Consider the following 14,572-nt stretch of genomic DNA (forward strand, 5'->3'; position numbering starts at 1 on the left):
TTCAGCTAGCTGAATCCGCCTGAACTGTAACTCAGTGTGAACGAACCCTCCCTGGAGTATGACATTCTGATCTCTGACATTCATGTGAATTAACATCCATACCTTTGGGGATTTTTTGTATTAAGTTTTTCCTATTGTAAAACTCTTTTTTTCCTATCTCCTTCTTGTGTGCTTGTGGCTGTGTACATAATGGTGATGGCCACCCCAGGTTTGAATATGTGAATAAACAATACTTCTGATTTAGCCCTAAAGAGAGTTTGCTGCAAGGTGCTTTAAAATTGCCTTCACAAACAAGGTTTGGGGAAACACACCACAGCCTAGTTCAAAAATTAGAACAGCTCTGCTTATGGACAGATGGTAAAAAAAAATAAAGGAGTTCAGTTTGCCTCTCTCCCCTATCCATAACACTAGTCATTTACATGATTGCAGTATACAGTGAACACCAAACGCAGTGCTGAGTGGCTGCATGCCTGAGTACAGATCACAAAATCGTGAGAGGATATTACATGTTCATGCTTGCCTACACTATTTAAAGTCAACTTGTACCTCTTAAAGGGAAGATGTATCTTAATGGGAGCAAGTGTTGAAAGTCATTCGTGGATTTACTTTGACCTGTGAAAGGCACAAGAATGGCATGACTTGGAAGAGGGTGTGCTACAAGATTCTCCAGCGGGGGCCTTGGTGCAAAAAATGGGCACAAGGAAGGCCTTCTGTTCACAGGCCATCAGTAGGCTCTCCAAACAGCATGGCAGCATGTCCTCACCTCACTGGAGGTAATGATGCTCACCATCATTGGAGATGATTGACTGAGGCCATGGCGAGTGGGGGAGCGGAAACCATCATGGATGACGGGATACTCAGCCTAATCTTCCTCTCACATTCAACTTCCCCTCATCCCACAACGTCATCTGATTTGCAAGGTTCACATGGTTTAAGGATTCACCTCTTAATTTCCCTCCTGCCCTCACCACAACTGAACACTTCTACCTTGTTCCTTTCGGATACCCAAGAACTGTAACAGGAGCAGGCAATAGTATAGGAGCGAGGGGCTGAGGAAGAAGAGATTAATAATGAAGAAACATTGTAATTTGCAGATACCAGCTGATATACTGACATTGCATGTACCTTAGAGGGAAGCTGAGGGCTGGGCTAAGCACCCTAATGGTCTGCTCGATAATATATCGTGTGGCAGCATAGTTCTGTGCATGGATTGTGCATTGGAGACACAAGCCTGGTGGTCAGCAGATAGCCCTTGTTCCCCAGTAGCCACTCTCTGGTTTGTCTGGGTTGGCTCAAATAATGATGGTACAGCAGGTTGCTGCAGAATGACAGCATCATGATCAGGGAGTCGTGTAAGTTTGCTGATGATACAAAGATAGGTGGAAAGATAAGCTGTGGGAAGGACACAGAGGGGCTACAAAGAGATACAGACAGATTAAGTGAGTGGGCTACAAGATGGATTATAATGTAGTGAATGTGAAATTATTCACTTTAGTCAAAAGAATAGAAGAGCTGAATATTTTTTAAAAGGTGAGAAACTTGTAAGTGTTGATGTACGAAGAGACTTGGATGAGCTCATACAAGGAACACAAAAAGTTAAGATACAGGTACAGCAAGCAATTAGGAAGACAAATGACATGTTGGTCTTTATTGCATGGGGATTAGAGTACAGGAATAAAAAAAAGTATTGCTAATTTTACAGGCTTTTGGTGAAACCACATCTGGAATACTGTGTGCAGTTTTGGTCTCCACAATTAAGAAAATATGTAGCTGCATTGGAGGTGGTACAACAAAGGTTCACTAGGTTGGTCCCTGGGATGAGGGGTTGTCCTATGATTAGAGACTGAGCAAATTGGGTCTTTTTTCCCTGGAGTTTAGAAGAATTACAGGTGATCTCATTGATCAAGATTCTGAAGGGGCTTGACAGGGTAGATGCTGAGAAATTGTTTCTGCTGTTTGGGGAATGTAGGACACAGAGGCACAGTCTCAGGATAAGGAACCGATCATTTAGAACTGAGAAGAGGGGAAATTACTTCACTCAAAGAGTTGTGAATCTTTGGAGTTGCCTATCCCAGAGGGTTGTGGATGCTCCATCACTGAATACATTTAAGGCAGGGATAGATAGATTTTTGGTCTCACGGGGAATTAAGGGATATGGAGAATGGGCAGGGAAATGGAGTTGAAGCCCAAGATCAGCCATGATCATATTGAATGATGGAGGTGGCTCGACGAGCCATAGGGTCTACTCCTGCTCCTATTTCTGATGTTCTTGTATCATGACTGCCGCAAGGATATTGGCCTTGACCTGCAAGGTGTGCTGAGTATGGTCACACACTAGATGAACATTGAGAATGTGGTATCTCTTTCAGTTGCAATACATCTCAGAATTTGCATGCCTGCAAAGTCATGTGTGTGCTATAAATGGCACCCTACACCACGAGAAAGCCGCTATCCCAGTGAAGCCTACTGCCCACTTTGCCAGGATCTCTCTGGCAAGAGAAAATGAAATGCATTCAGCTATCTTTGTGTACAGAGCCTCTGTGACTTCCCTTATACAAGAGTATGACAAACTGCGAGCTGATGGAAATATTACCAGCTTCAGCTTGGAAGGAGTCCAACAAAAAATCTCATGGGCACCACCACCTTTCTAGTCACTGGCAGTGTTGTCCTCACCCTTTTGTGAGGCTGCAGTTCTGCCTGTAACATGTAGAAGATTTCCGTGAGCACCTCCTTAGTGAAGCGGGTACATCACATGCACTGTTCCTCACTAGAGATCTATCTACTCTATGTAGTTCGGGGCACAGTCCCAGTGCCCACGCTAATGATCCAGCCGAAATGACATCCAGCACGCCCATGGACCCGAAAGTGTGCAAGTGTTTCATGGACTCCAAAATGGCACATGTAGCACTGAAGACATAGGCATTATGAAACCAAATTTTGCAATGAAGTTGTGCACAAAACATATGGAATATTTCACTATATTATGCCAGCACTCATGGGTTACTACATGATGTGTTATGGTGCTAGACAATAATATAATTTTATGGACATAATAACAGGAAGTCATTGTGTATTGTACGTATGTTCTCACTATTGTAAAATAGTGACAGTAACTTCTCAGAACCAAAGACGGCAGTGAATAAAAGTTGAACAAAAGCAGAATATAAATGTGGAGTGACAAAAGCCAGAGCAAAGCAGTGGGATTTAAGGAAGGTCATAAAGAAGAAGAGGTGTTTGTGTGTGTTTGTGAGGTATGGCCGAGGGTAGTAAGAATGAAATTCCAAAGAAAGGGACCTAGATAGCTAAAAACGTAGCCACCAATGATAGGGTAAAAGTAGTGTGGATTGCACAAGAGGCCAGAAGCAGAGGAACAGAGAGTATGGGAAGGGGAAAAGAGTTGTAGGGGTGGAGAACAGAGATACAGCTGATCAACAGCATGAAGAAGCTAAACAGAAGGATGCAAATTTTAAATATGAGGCCTTGGGAGACACCAGCTTGATTTAGGTTAGGATTCCAATGCAGTTTTTGTAAGCAAGATACCGGTGATGAAATATGTAATCATCAAAACAGACTGCTGACTGTGATATATTTTTGATCTGAGGATGAATCACAGTTATTTGGTGTAACGTGTAAGGCATTAGCAAAAAAGACGAATTTCATGGTAATGGGAAATTAGATATGTATCAAAGTTATCACATTTACTCTGGGAGAGGACTCATTATTTATTGTAATCTAATAATAAGCATCAATCTAATCTTACTAACTTTTAAAACAAACACATTTATCTTTATAAATTATATTTATTAAAACATGCAACAGAATTGACAAATAGCAATTTACATCAAATAATGATGAACATTAGCTACATTTTACAGAGAAACATTATTTTAAAAAGTTACCAGACAACAGTTAGACTAATTATTCATCTGCTGCAATGAATATGTAATGTTGGTTAAACACAACTCACATTAAGAATGGCAAATGGCCAAAGTCCTATAGGTTAACTAAAGTAGCGAGCAACTTACTTTGCTACTGAGACTACGACATGCTGAAAAGGAAGATGTGCCTTTCAAGGATGAACCTTGTTAAATTAATCCAAACTACATCTTTGCGACAATGAAATTAGATTTCTCTTTCTTACTCCTGACCCAAAGTAACTATTAACTGATTTGTTGACAAGCATGTTCATTATTATTTTTATGTTTTGGGTTGAAACTGCATTTGAAAGAGTGTTGATCAGATCTAACATTTTCAGATAAGATATAGCCTTAGAATCGGCCGACATTTATATGTACTGACATCAATATTAGATTCCTTGATTTTGCTTAAAATTTTCAGGTACTAAGGCTTACAAAACAATGCTAAATATTGGACCATCCACAAAGATTCCTTTAGTTTGTTGTAAACTTAGTTTGGCTAAAAGAAGCTATTTGAACCATATTTTAAACTCCATTTATGCAACATCTACATGATTGGTCAAACTTTTTTTGCCAAGTCCCATTTTTTAATCTTTTAATAGCAGAAATGAAACCATTTTTGTTTAGATCATTCAATGGTTCATAATTTTTTTTTATTTTCCTGAGTATCATGAAAAAGGCAATTAATTCAAAAGCAGTTCAGATGATCCCCAAGCATTCTGGCCAGACTATTAATTAATATTCAAGGGCAATATTAGTTATGGAAGCTGCCCATAGACCTCTATCTTTAGGCAATGTTTTCTGGTAAGTGCAACAAACATTTAAGTACTGAATAAGATCCAAGGTTAGAGGATGCACATCTGAATCAATGGCATCACAATATCTCTTTTCAACTTATCACATGAGCCAATTGGCACATTGTCGCAAACTGCTACTTTGGTAATTGGCAGCTATCATTTACACATTGAACAAAACTGACTTGTCCAAATCTCTTTCTGGTTAGCATTAAAAGTGCTGGACAAATGAAACACAGTTTAACTGTGGATTGGGTGTTTGCCGACAGCAAGTGCATACGATGCAACACTAGGAACACTGTATTCCTATACTCCAGTGAAAGTTAATTCATTCAAGTGTGGCTCAGAACGATTCAAGCCTGGACCACTTTGGAAAGGCAGGATTTGAAACATAGATCCAAATTGTGAATACTCCATCTGCTCATTTACAAGAGGGAAAAATAATCTTCATCATTCATTCATTCGACTACCGATTCTTGAGGCCAAAAATACATGTTAATCTTGACTGCCTGCTATATTTGAACACAAAACAAAAGAGGTTGTTCAGCCATTGCAGAATTCAGACTCAGCTTTACCTCCTTCAGTGAACTTATTTGATGTGTAAATAAAATTGCTGAAACTTTGGTAGGCATTGGTAGTAACAATAACAGTGAAAAGCTAAACAAATTGTGAAATGTGACTTTAGCCTTCTACCCTATACCAGTTTGGGACCTGAATACTCAGATGGCAAATGTGGAGCTATAGTCCAACAAGCTATTTAGTCAAACACAACAGATGGTTTTGTGCTCTAAGTTAAGCTTTTATTGGCTTTCTCAATGTCTTATAGTGACAAGAAACAAATCATCTATATAAACATGAACCTTAACTTGCTTTAGCTCTCGGTGCTAAGATCAGGCACACACACTGATAGACACATCACTGGTTCTATAGTAAAGTGCACACTACTGTAGTGTTATAGGACTTTAAAATAAACCATACATGCAAATGGATTGGTGGTTTGACATGCCAACTTGGAGCATCTTCACTTTCAGACTTTCCCTTCCACAATCAGGGTTTTGAGGTCAGCTGGGGTATTCACACAGAACACATGATGTGAAACAGAATTCTTCTCCAAAACAGTGGCTATTGCTTCACCCACATCCAAATGATTCACAAAACCAGGAGCAATCCGGTCTGGGGTTGCAACACCCATGTTAAGTTTCACCTGTTAGATAGAACAGTAAACAAAGACATTAACACACTGAGATCACATATTACCAGAGTTTCTGTACTTCTAAAATATAACATCACAGTCCCTATTTTGTGATCAGCAACAAAGCAACAACATTCACAGCTGACCTGAAAGAAAGCTGCCCACGGTGATATAGCAATCTCTGGGACATGGATTTCCCCTTTCCTGACACCAGTTTGAATCTGGCGTCAAGTCCAGGCATCCCGTAATGGTGATATCTTCAATCAGGGCAAGCATTCAATCACACTGAAGTATTCTCACAGACAGTAAACCTGGGAGTAAAATGCACTGATTCTTTTCACTTTCAATTAAAATCTTATGGAGAGCAGAATAAATGATTGGAACATATAATGGGATTAAGGTAGAAGCGGAAATATTATACGAAAACTTTAAAAAAGATTAAAATATGATTTTTTTATCTTAATGGAGAAATTTGACATCCTACAAATATAGTTAGTTTTTCAGGTACAGTGAGGTTATTCATTAGTAATTCTGAACTTATTGTTTCATTAAAAACCCAGTTACACCTCATTCAACAAGACGTGACCTTTTCAAGGATTTTTTTGGGAGAAGTCAATAGTGCAAAAAGGCAAGTACTTGTCAGTTCAGTGATTTCTACTTGATTGCAATCTGTGAGGATTTCAACAGCGCATGCTATGGAAAAGCGCAGGTTCACTGATGTAAATTTCTGGATTTTTCTATTTAATTGCAGGTGTATTGAATCCAGGAGAAACTGTCAGTTTTGAAGAAGTACTAATGGTGAACACTGATAGTTATTACCAGCTCAAAATCCAGACATAAAATTTCTAAATATTTACTAGGACAAAATGTCTTTCTTTAAAAGCAGATCCACAACCCTGACATTTAAATATTCACATGGAGGTTGGGAAAAGGTTTTCTAGTTTTAACCCAACTAGTTAGATGGAGTGCTCTATGCAGACTCAGTTTCACCTCTTCCAGTGAAAGCCATTTCGTGTGAAAACACAACTCCAGGTGTTAGAATCCTAACATTAACAATGAAAAGCTTAAAAATCAATCAGAGGTAATTGAAAAGTGTGAAAACTATTTTACTGTTATTTCGGACACAAGAGAAGAGACAAAGCTCAAATTCGAAGCTACAAAATGTAAGAAACACAGATGCCTATCTCACTCACAATCTAAGGAATTGCCACGTTAAAGAAAATCTAAAGAAACTTTTTCAAAATACTGAATTTTAAACCTGTACAGAAAGCAGTTACAATCCAATGTAGCTTTCACTTTATCTCGTTGGAATGTAACACTTAGAAAGTAATTTCCTCCATTTCCCTCACTTAGCATATGGCAAGTTCTTATTAAAATCTTTACCTCATTCAGTTTGCATGGGACATCAGGGTACTCCTCTCTGACAACCTGACAGAATGCCAGGGCTCCTGCAGCTCCCAGAGTCAAGAAACCAGTCCCAGGCATCAGCAGACGCTCCCCTGCACCACCTACAAAGGAGAGGAAAAGTATTAGGAGTAAAATGAACCATTTGACATTACATCTTGAATTTTTGGCGTGGGTTCATTAGGGCTTTTCATCTACAAAACTGGAACCTTGAGGTATATCACCCATTAATCTAGCTATCGGATATAGAAATGCGTTCCACTCATGGGTGGACAGATTAAGTGCCATTCAATGGTAAGATCAAGACCTAATGACAGCCAAAATATGATGCTATTATTTTAGGTGCAACACTATTACACTTCCTCTACCTTAGCTAAGTCCAATGCTATCTTCAACCAACATGGATGCATGGGCACGCTCAGCAGAGGTCACTAGGCGGTGACAAGGATGGAACATGAACTACAGCAGATTTCTCTATTCTCTAGCCCAGCAGCAGATGGTGTAACTATTGCGCAACATTAAGCTAATTCAGTATAGGCAAGGGATCAAACCTGAAGCCTTGGGAAACCATAGAGTTTACTTGCACAGCACACGGTGCATCTAGTCTGAACAATCAGCTGAAAACCTATTAATGAAAATCATGGCTGATATATTCCAAAAAGATCTGCAAAATTTCAAAGAAATTTTGCTCAATCCTCTTAGGTTCATATAAGACTCTTTTGGGAAATATCTCAGGAATAGAATGAGATAGAAAACAAACTGAGATTTCCTTAAATATAAAAGCAAAAAAACTGCAGATGCTGGAAATCTAAAACAAAAATAAAAATACCTGGAAAAACTCAGCAGGTCTGGCAGCATCTGCGGAGGGGAACACAGTTAACATTTCGAGTCCGCATGATTCATGTGGACTCGAAACGTTAACTGTGTTCCCCTCTGCAGATGCTGCCAGACCTGCTGAGTTTTTCCAGGTATTTTTATTTTTCCTTAAATGTAGTTTGTTTTCCAAGCTCATGTTTCTAGTGTGAAGTTTTGCTGTTTCCAAAGATGGATGATATCAAGTGGAAGAGTGAAAATCAAAGCATTCTATAGAGATCTTAAACTCTGGGCTAAGATCATAATTTCAATTTTAAACATAAGCTTAGCAAACCTCTCACATGCAGCCTCAAGCAGCAGAAGTTAAACAAACCACAAATTATACAAGGCATAGATTGCACTGTAAATCTTGACAAAATATCTTTCTGATTTTTGTCATAACCAGAGCATAGACTGAGGTCAGTAATGAATCATGTATTAAATTTTAAAAAATCATTTAAAATGTTGCCTTTCCTCAATTCTATAACTGGAATTTAGGTTTTAGGAAAAAAGGATATTTAAAGTGTAGGCAAAAAAGTCAGATCTTGGTCATTTATGTCTGAATAATCTTTTCCTTTATCATAAATGTTTTAGATGATTTCCTGAGATATGAGTGACTGCCAACCAAGATTACATCTGTGGCCACAATCCAGGGATATTAATGTCACGGACATCACGCAATGTAGGAAATGCAAAAAAAAAGCTATACTTTGCATGAACTGAAAATTGGGGAAAAAGGTAATGAAAAGATTGGTTACCAAAATAAATGGAATGAAAAATAGCTCATTACGCATACGTCCAAAAAAATCAAAAATATGAAAAAAGTATCAGATCACTGTATATATGCACATACAAAAGACTGGAAATTGAAGTTATTCTTTGGGGGCTAGGAGTAGGGATGGTTGACATTCATTCTTTGCATGGATGACATTCACTGTCAGGTTTTTATTAAAGACTGGTGCTAGCAAATGAATTTCACCAAAGATAGTGGACTCCATAGTGGCACCAATGGTTTCCTATCACCAATTGCTGTCCTTTATTTCTCCATTCCACTCCTCATCCTTCCCTCCAACTCCCAAAATAAGTTCAAACTCCCACTGCTGATTTAAAATTGAAGATGGCCTAGCAGTATAAATACTGAGAAAGGAGATTTAAAATCAGGACTGATAAGAGGGTTATCATTTAAATAGCACAGCGCCAGAAGAATGGGTCAACAAGTTAATGGAGGCACTTACTGAGACTAGAATGAGAAACACTTTGTGGATAGCCAACATGAAGGTGAAAATTTTGAACGTTAGGAACCTAGCGAACTTTATCCTCTGAGAGTCTTGGATCGTTGGGGAAATTTCTTTTCAGTGGAATCTTTGGTGAGGTGGCATCATCTTATATGTGCTTTCCCTTATAGGTCAGTCACTTTATACAAAAGTTGCCTTGTTTGCAAGCACATCTCCTTTTTGGACATACTGTAATACAATTATTCATAGAATTTACAGCACAGAAACAAACCATTCAGCCTAAATGGTCCATGCTATTGTTTATGCTCCATGGGGAACATTTTCCCCCCATTGAGGGGGAAATGCAGGAGCGGGCATGGGCAGGCACACCTCTGATCGGACACTGCCATTTTATGTGGGAAGACCAATTCAGCCCCCCTGCAGCGTGATGTCCGCCAGGAAGCGCCAAGCACTCTCTATGCGGGCTTGGGGGGTGGGTTCCCTCAGCCGGGAGCGTGCTCTTTCACACATGTGCATGAAAGAGCGCACAGACCTCCCTGAGGCTAAGTGCTGCCTCAGGGAGATCAGCTCCAAATTTAAAAATGGTAAGCAAATGATAACAACATTTCCCTGACATGTCCTCTCATGTGACACTGTCACATGAGTTGGGACATATCCATCACTTTTGCTGAAACCTTTATTAAATATTTAAAAGCCCTCATGAAACCTCATTCCGCCCATGGTTGAGGTTTCATGCTTTTTCTTAAGCCCACCAGGGCTCCCTGCCTGCCCGCCAACCCTAAGGTTGGACCAGCAGCCCTGTCAATTACCTAAATTGGTTTACTAATGGCCTCAATAGGCCGTTGACAGGCTGCAGGCGCACAGCTGACTCAACTGCGCCTCTGCCAACCTGAAAATGGAAATGACACGGGGTGACGTCGGGAGTTCCGCCCAACATCATCCCGTGTCATTTTACGCATCAGGGAGTAGGCCCCGCCCCCGCTTGCCGACCAGAAGATCCTCCCCCATGTGTAATTTCTTCTTCCCATCCTGCCCCTATATCCTCCTATTCTCTTCTCCCTCATATATTAATTCTCATCTTAACTGAATCAAACCTATTTGTTTCTACCATTCCACGTGGCAGCGAGTTCCACATTCTCAATCTCACCACTCTTTGCATTTTCTCCTAAATTCTCTACTTTATTTCAGTCACTGTCTTATATTTAAGCCCCTTTTCTTCCTCGACTTCGTGTGTAAACAAGTGGAGAAACCCAAATCTACTTTTTCAAATCCCTTCTTAGTATTAAAGACTTCATCAGGTCCTCTCTTTTCTAGGGTCGCCTGGACTGACTATCCAGTTTATAATCCTCTTTGTGTGCAAATACTTCATCTAGCCGCTAAAATGGGAGGCTGAGATCAACAATACCCCACAGCTTTGAAATTTCACTGGGGTTCTCATGATCTTCTGCTGTAACCCTGCTGTGGGGTGGTGAGAACTGATTGAACATCCTAGGAAACGGTGCAAATTCATTAACACCATTCCCTGGGATTTCCGCCAGTCTCCCTTCAGAGATAAGTTGGGAGACCATGAGAATTCCTATGGAATTTCAGAAGCCATGCATGGAACTACAAGCACAATACAGCCCATCACCATGTGGCACAATGTGCTGGAAAAGCTCTGTACACTGCCATCTCAACAGCCCTGGCTTAATCTCCACAGATTAATTCTATTGTAATTAATGGCAATTAGATTTCTAATTCAATGAAATTTAGCGACCCCAGATTAAACCTAACTATGGCTGTTGAAAATGTGATTGGTGTCTGCATGAATAAAATGAGAAGGGCAAATGTAAACACTTGCCAGTTATTGTGCAGCTAACAACATATTCCGATTTTAGCAACAGTTATTTACGCAAAGCAGATATTCAAGTACTTGTGTGTGAAAAGTCTTCTTAAAGATTGGGAAAAAAGTCAGTATTATGTTACGTTATATTGCACTGTGCACTGTCAACCCCTTGTAACTCAGTGCTCCCTGGCCTAAGCTTGAAGTCATGGTACTACTAGATGATTTCACTTTGATGCAGTCACTATATGGTTCTGCTGTTCAATGCTTTACAAAATTCAGCAGGTAGTATAATTATAAAAAATGAAGGTTTGGCCAGCCAACTAGATGATGTGCCACACTCAAAACGGAGTCAACGATATGTCTCACATTAATTATGGGAACATATCTTGTTGGTTTGTAGAAGTTAAGAAATTTCTATAGCAGGATATCTTTATTGAGGTCACCTGCACTACATTAGAAAATTTAGTTCCATTTGAATGCCGGTTAAGTTGGAGAATATTTATTTAAGAGTAGTCATTCAATGAATCAATGGGCTAGATTTATCCAGTGGTCACTGGGACCCCAGGGTTGGGCCCATATGGAGTCCTGAGCCCACCCATGTTGGCAACATGCCCACCATCGCAACCTGCCCAGGGGCAGCTTCCTAACTGCCCACCTCCGTGCTACCAGTCGTCCCAATACTGCGGGACCAATTAGAGGACCCACAGTGTTGTCAGGCTGGCAGCCCCGGTGGGGCACAGCAAAGGTAACCTCAAGATGGGGATGCCCTCATCTACCTGCATAAGAGTGATACATTCAAGAGGCTCAAAGCTGATAGGGGCATTGGGGTGGAGGGAAAGACGAATGACAGGCGGGGCTCTGGCCTTTCATTTCTCACAGCCCCAACTTTGGGCATGGAGCCCTCTGCTCTGCCGCCAGGAGGCAAATTCAAATGAGCTGGTGGCCTCCACAGACACGGCGGGGTCCACTCTGACATTGGTAAAATACCAGCGCTGCCACAAACTGGCCCCTAAGTGCGAGATTAATTGCACCAACTGGCTGCCCACTATTGTGGAGGGGGCAGCCAGTCCAGTTCCCAGCATGCCCCTGGAAAGTCCTACAGAGGCGAGAATGTGTTGCCAACATGCCCCTCCCCCACACTCCTTTTCCTGGCCACTTCCACCCTCGAGCCTGTCTTTATGGGGCCAGGGAAATTCAGCCCAATAGATCTGCTCTCCTACTCTTCCCAACTCTGTCACAACAACTGGTATAACTTGGGATGAAAATTGCAACCCAGTGCAAAATGTAACTTTCCCCATTCTTTAAGGCAAAGAAGAAAATTGACGTACTATGTTTGCCGTGTTACAGAAACAGCTAGCTCCAACCTGTGAGGAATATGTTCAGAGGCTGCTACAACAAAAAGCAAAGTACGACAGTTGCTAGAAATCTGAAATAAAACAGAAATGTAGATCTGGCAGCATCTGAGAGAGAGAGAGAGAGACATCTCAGATCTGTGACTTTTCTGATGAAAGGTCATAGACTTGTCTCTCCACAGCTGCTGCCAGACCTGCTGAATATTTACATTTCCTGTTTTTATTCCAGGAGTTGTTATTTTGGTAAGTCAAATTGCCACACTGTCACTCAGGAGAACAGTCCTGTATGGTTGTAAGATAGTTAACTTATAAATTGGTTAATTGGGTTGCTTTCTAATGACCGATTTCTTACTTTTGTTCTTGAACTGGGAAGCTTAGAGGACTTGGTGCTCAAAGCATCAAACTAACCACAGTGCTAATTGGCTTATACCCTTTCCTTAGGCATGCTACTAATACCCTGCCACTGGTCCTGAATGGGGTGAAAGTGAAAGTATAGGCATAAAAACAGGTGCTTAATTTTGCATTTTCACCCCTTAATTAAGAGGCACATAAACTAGCTCATAAAGTCTAAATTTCCCCCAAAAAATCTATGTATCAGACCTCCTTCTTTGGACCTTTTTAAGGTACAACATAGAAATATGTAAAGTAACTTACAACTCCAATTTGAATCCACCAGATTATCATATCATGCTGCTTGATGCTGATTAGGTGCCCAAAATGTAAAGTGTTCCATTTATCAGCATTATCCCCTCTCACCTTGATGGGCACAACATTCTTTAATTCTCTAAAAACGATAACCAACTATTTATGCAAACACACATTTTAAACACAAAGGAACAGTGGCTCTGCAGTCCAGAGGAAACTATGGAGGACATGATTGTTCTACCATTTAGAAACTATCCTATTTTGTAAGTGGGATGTAAATTTAGAAGTTCAGCACATAAAATGAAAACTTAAGATTTTAAGTAGAAATTCCGAAGAATTCAAAATAATATTGATTACTTTAAAAGTTGCCATGCTGCGGAGACAAGAGTAATCTACTCACCAGTTATAAATGTATATGATCCATTGTGGTCATTTTTAACCAAAGGGAAGAACGCCTTCCAGGATGTGAATGTGCTTAGCACCAGAGTGTTCAGAACCTGCAGTATATAATATACATATATTTAGCAACATGGTAAATCATTAGCTCTACAGGTTGCTGCACAGTTTTCATTGTTCTGAAGCTTTTCCGTTATCACGTGCAAGATCTATTCCTTCTTGTGTTTGACAATGCAGCTGTCTATCATGAAAGTTACATTGGAGTCACTGGAGGTTCCCGTCTTTAACTCTCACACTCAAATCATCCATGGGGAAGCATTTACAAACCCTCATGAAGCAGTGGCCCTATTAGGATCTGATGGTTTGATTTCTCTAAGCTTTGTCACCTTGCAAGTCACTACATATTAGCACACCCTTTGGGAACATCACACTCTGATGGGAGATCTAACAAAAGCATCTGCCTTGGTTGTGAGGGGATTATTTAATGATTATTGCATTACTATTTCAAATTATGAAATGAATTCATGGGGAAATATTTTAACCTTCACATCATTTGGAAACTGAGCAAGGGACCTGGGGGGTGAAGGGTGTTGAGGGCAGTTAAAATGGATTAGGGACTGCAATTCTAAATTCCAAGGAGCATGGACACGCCCCCTCAGCCAGTGGGGTTCTCTGCAAATATACAGATCATGCTCTAATTATGTTAACATAGCCTGATCTGCTTTATCAGCCCAGAACTTAACCCTTCAATTCTCCCCTCAAAGTCTGAGTGGGGAAGTGGTGGTGGTATCCCCGCCAGGCCAAACATGCAAAGAATAGCAGCCCGGGCCAGAGAAAACCTGCAAGATAAATGTTTTCATTCTAAAAACTTTTCTTGTGGGCCAAAAGGAGTAAGAGTGCTCCACTGTTTCCCGTAACTAAACCTTGACCTTCCCTTGCCCCAGCTTCCTCCCTCCACTA

General features: G+C 40.5%; 1 protein-coding gene across 1 annotated transcript in view; it reads right to left on the reverse strand.

Annotated features, from left to right (window-relative positions):
* Positions 1 to 3,784: 3,784 nt before the first annotated feature.
* The window catches only part of si:dkey-238o13.4 (uncharacterized protein LOC560780 homolog), a 43,768-nt gene continuing 32,980 nt past the window's right edge, over positions 3,785 to 14,572 (reverse strand). Inside the window, exons 4-6 of the mRNA XM_041190803.1 lie at positions 13,617 to 13,713; positions 7,287 to 7,411; positions 3,785 to 5,915 (exon numbers count right to left, since the gene is read on the reverse strand). Of these exons, the coding sequence (XP_041046737.1) occupies positions 5,739 to 5,915; positions 7,287 to 7,411; positions 13,617 to 13,713 (399 nt within the window). The 3' untranslated portion in view covers positions 3,785 to 5,738. The remainder of the gene's footprint in view (positions 5,916 to 7,286; positions 7,412 to 13,616; positions 13,714 to 14,572) is intronic.

The sequence above is a fragment of the Carcharodon carcharias genome, chromosome 7, assembly GCF_017639515.1.
Source record: "Carcharodon carcharias isolate sCarCar2 chromosome 7, sCarCar2.pri, whole genome shotgun sequence".
Taxonomy (NCBI): Eukaryota; Metazoa; Chordata; class Chondrichthyes; order Lamniformes; family Lamnidae; genus Carcharodon; species Carcharodon carcharias.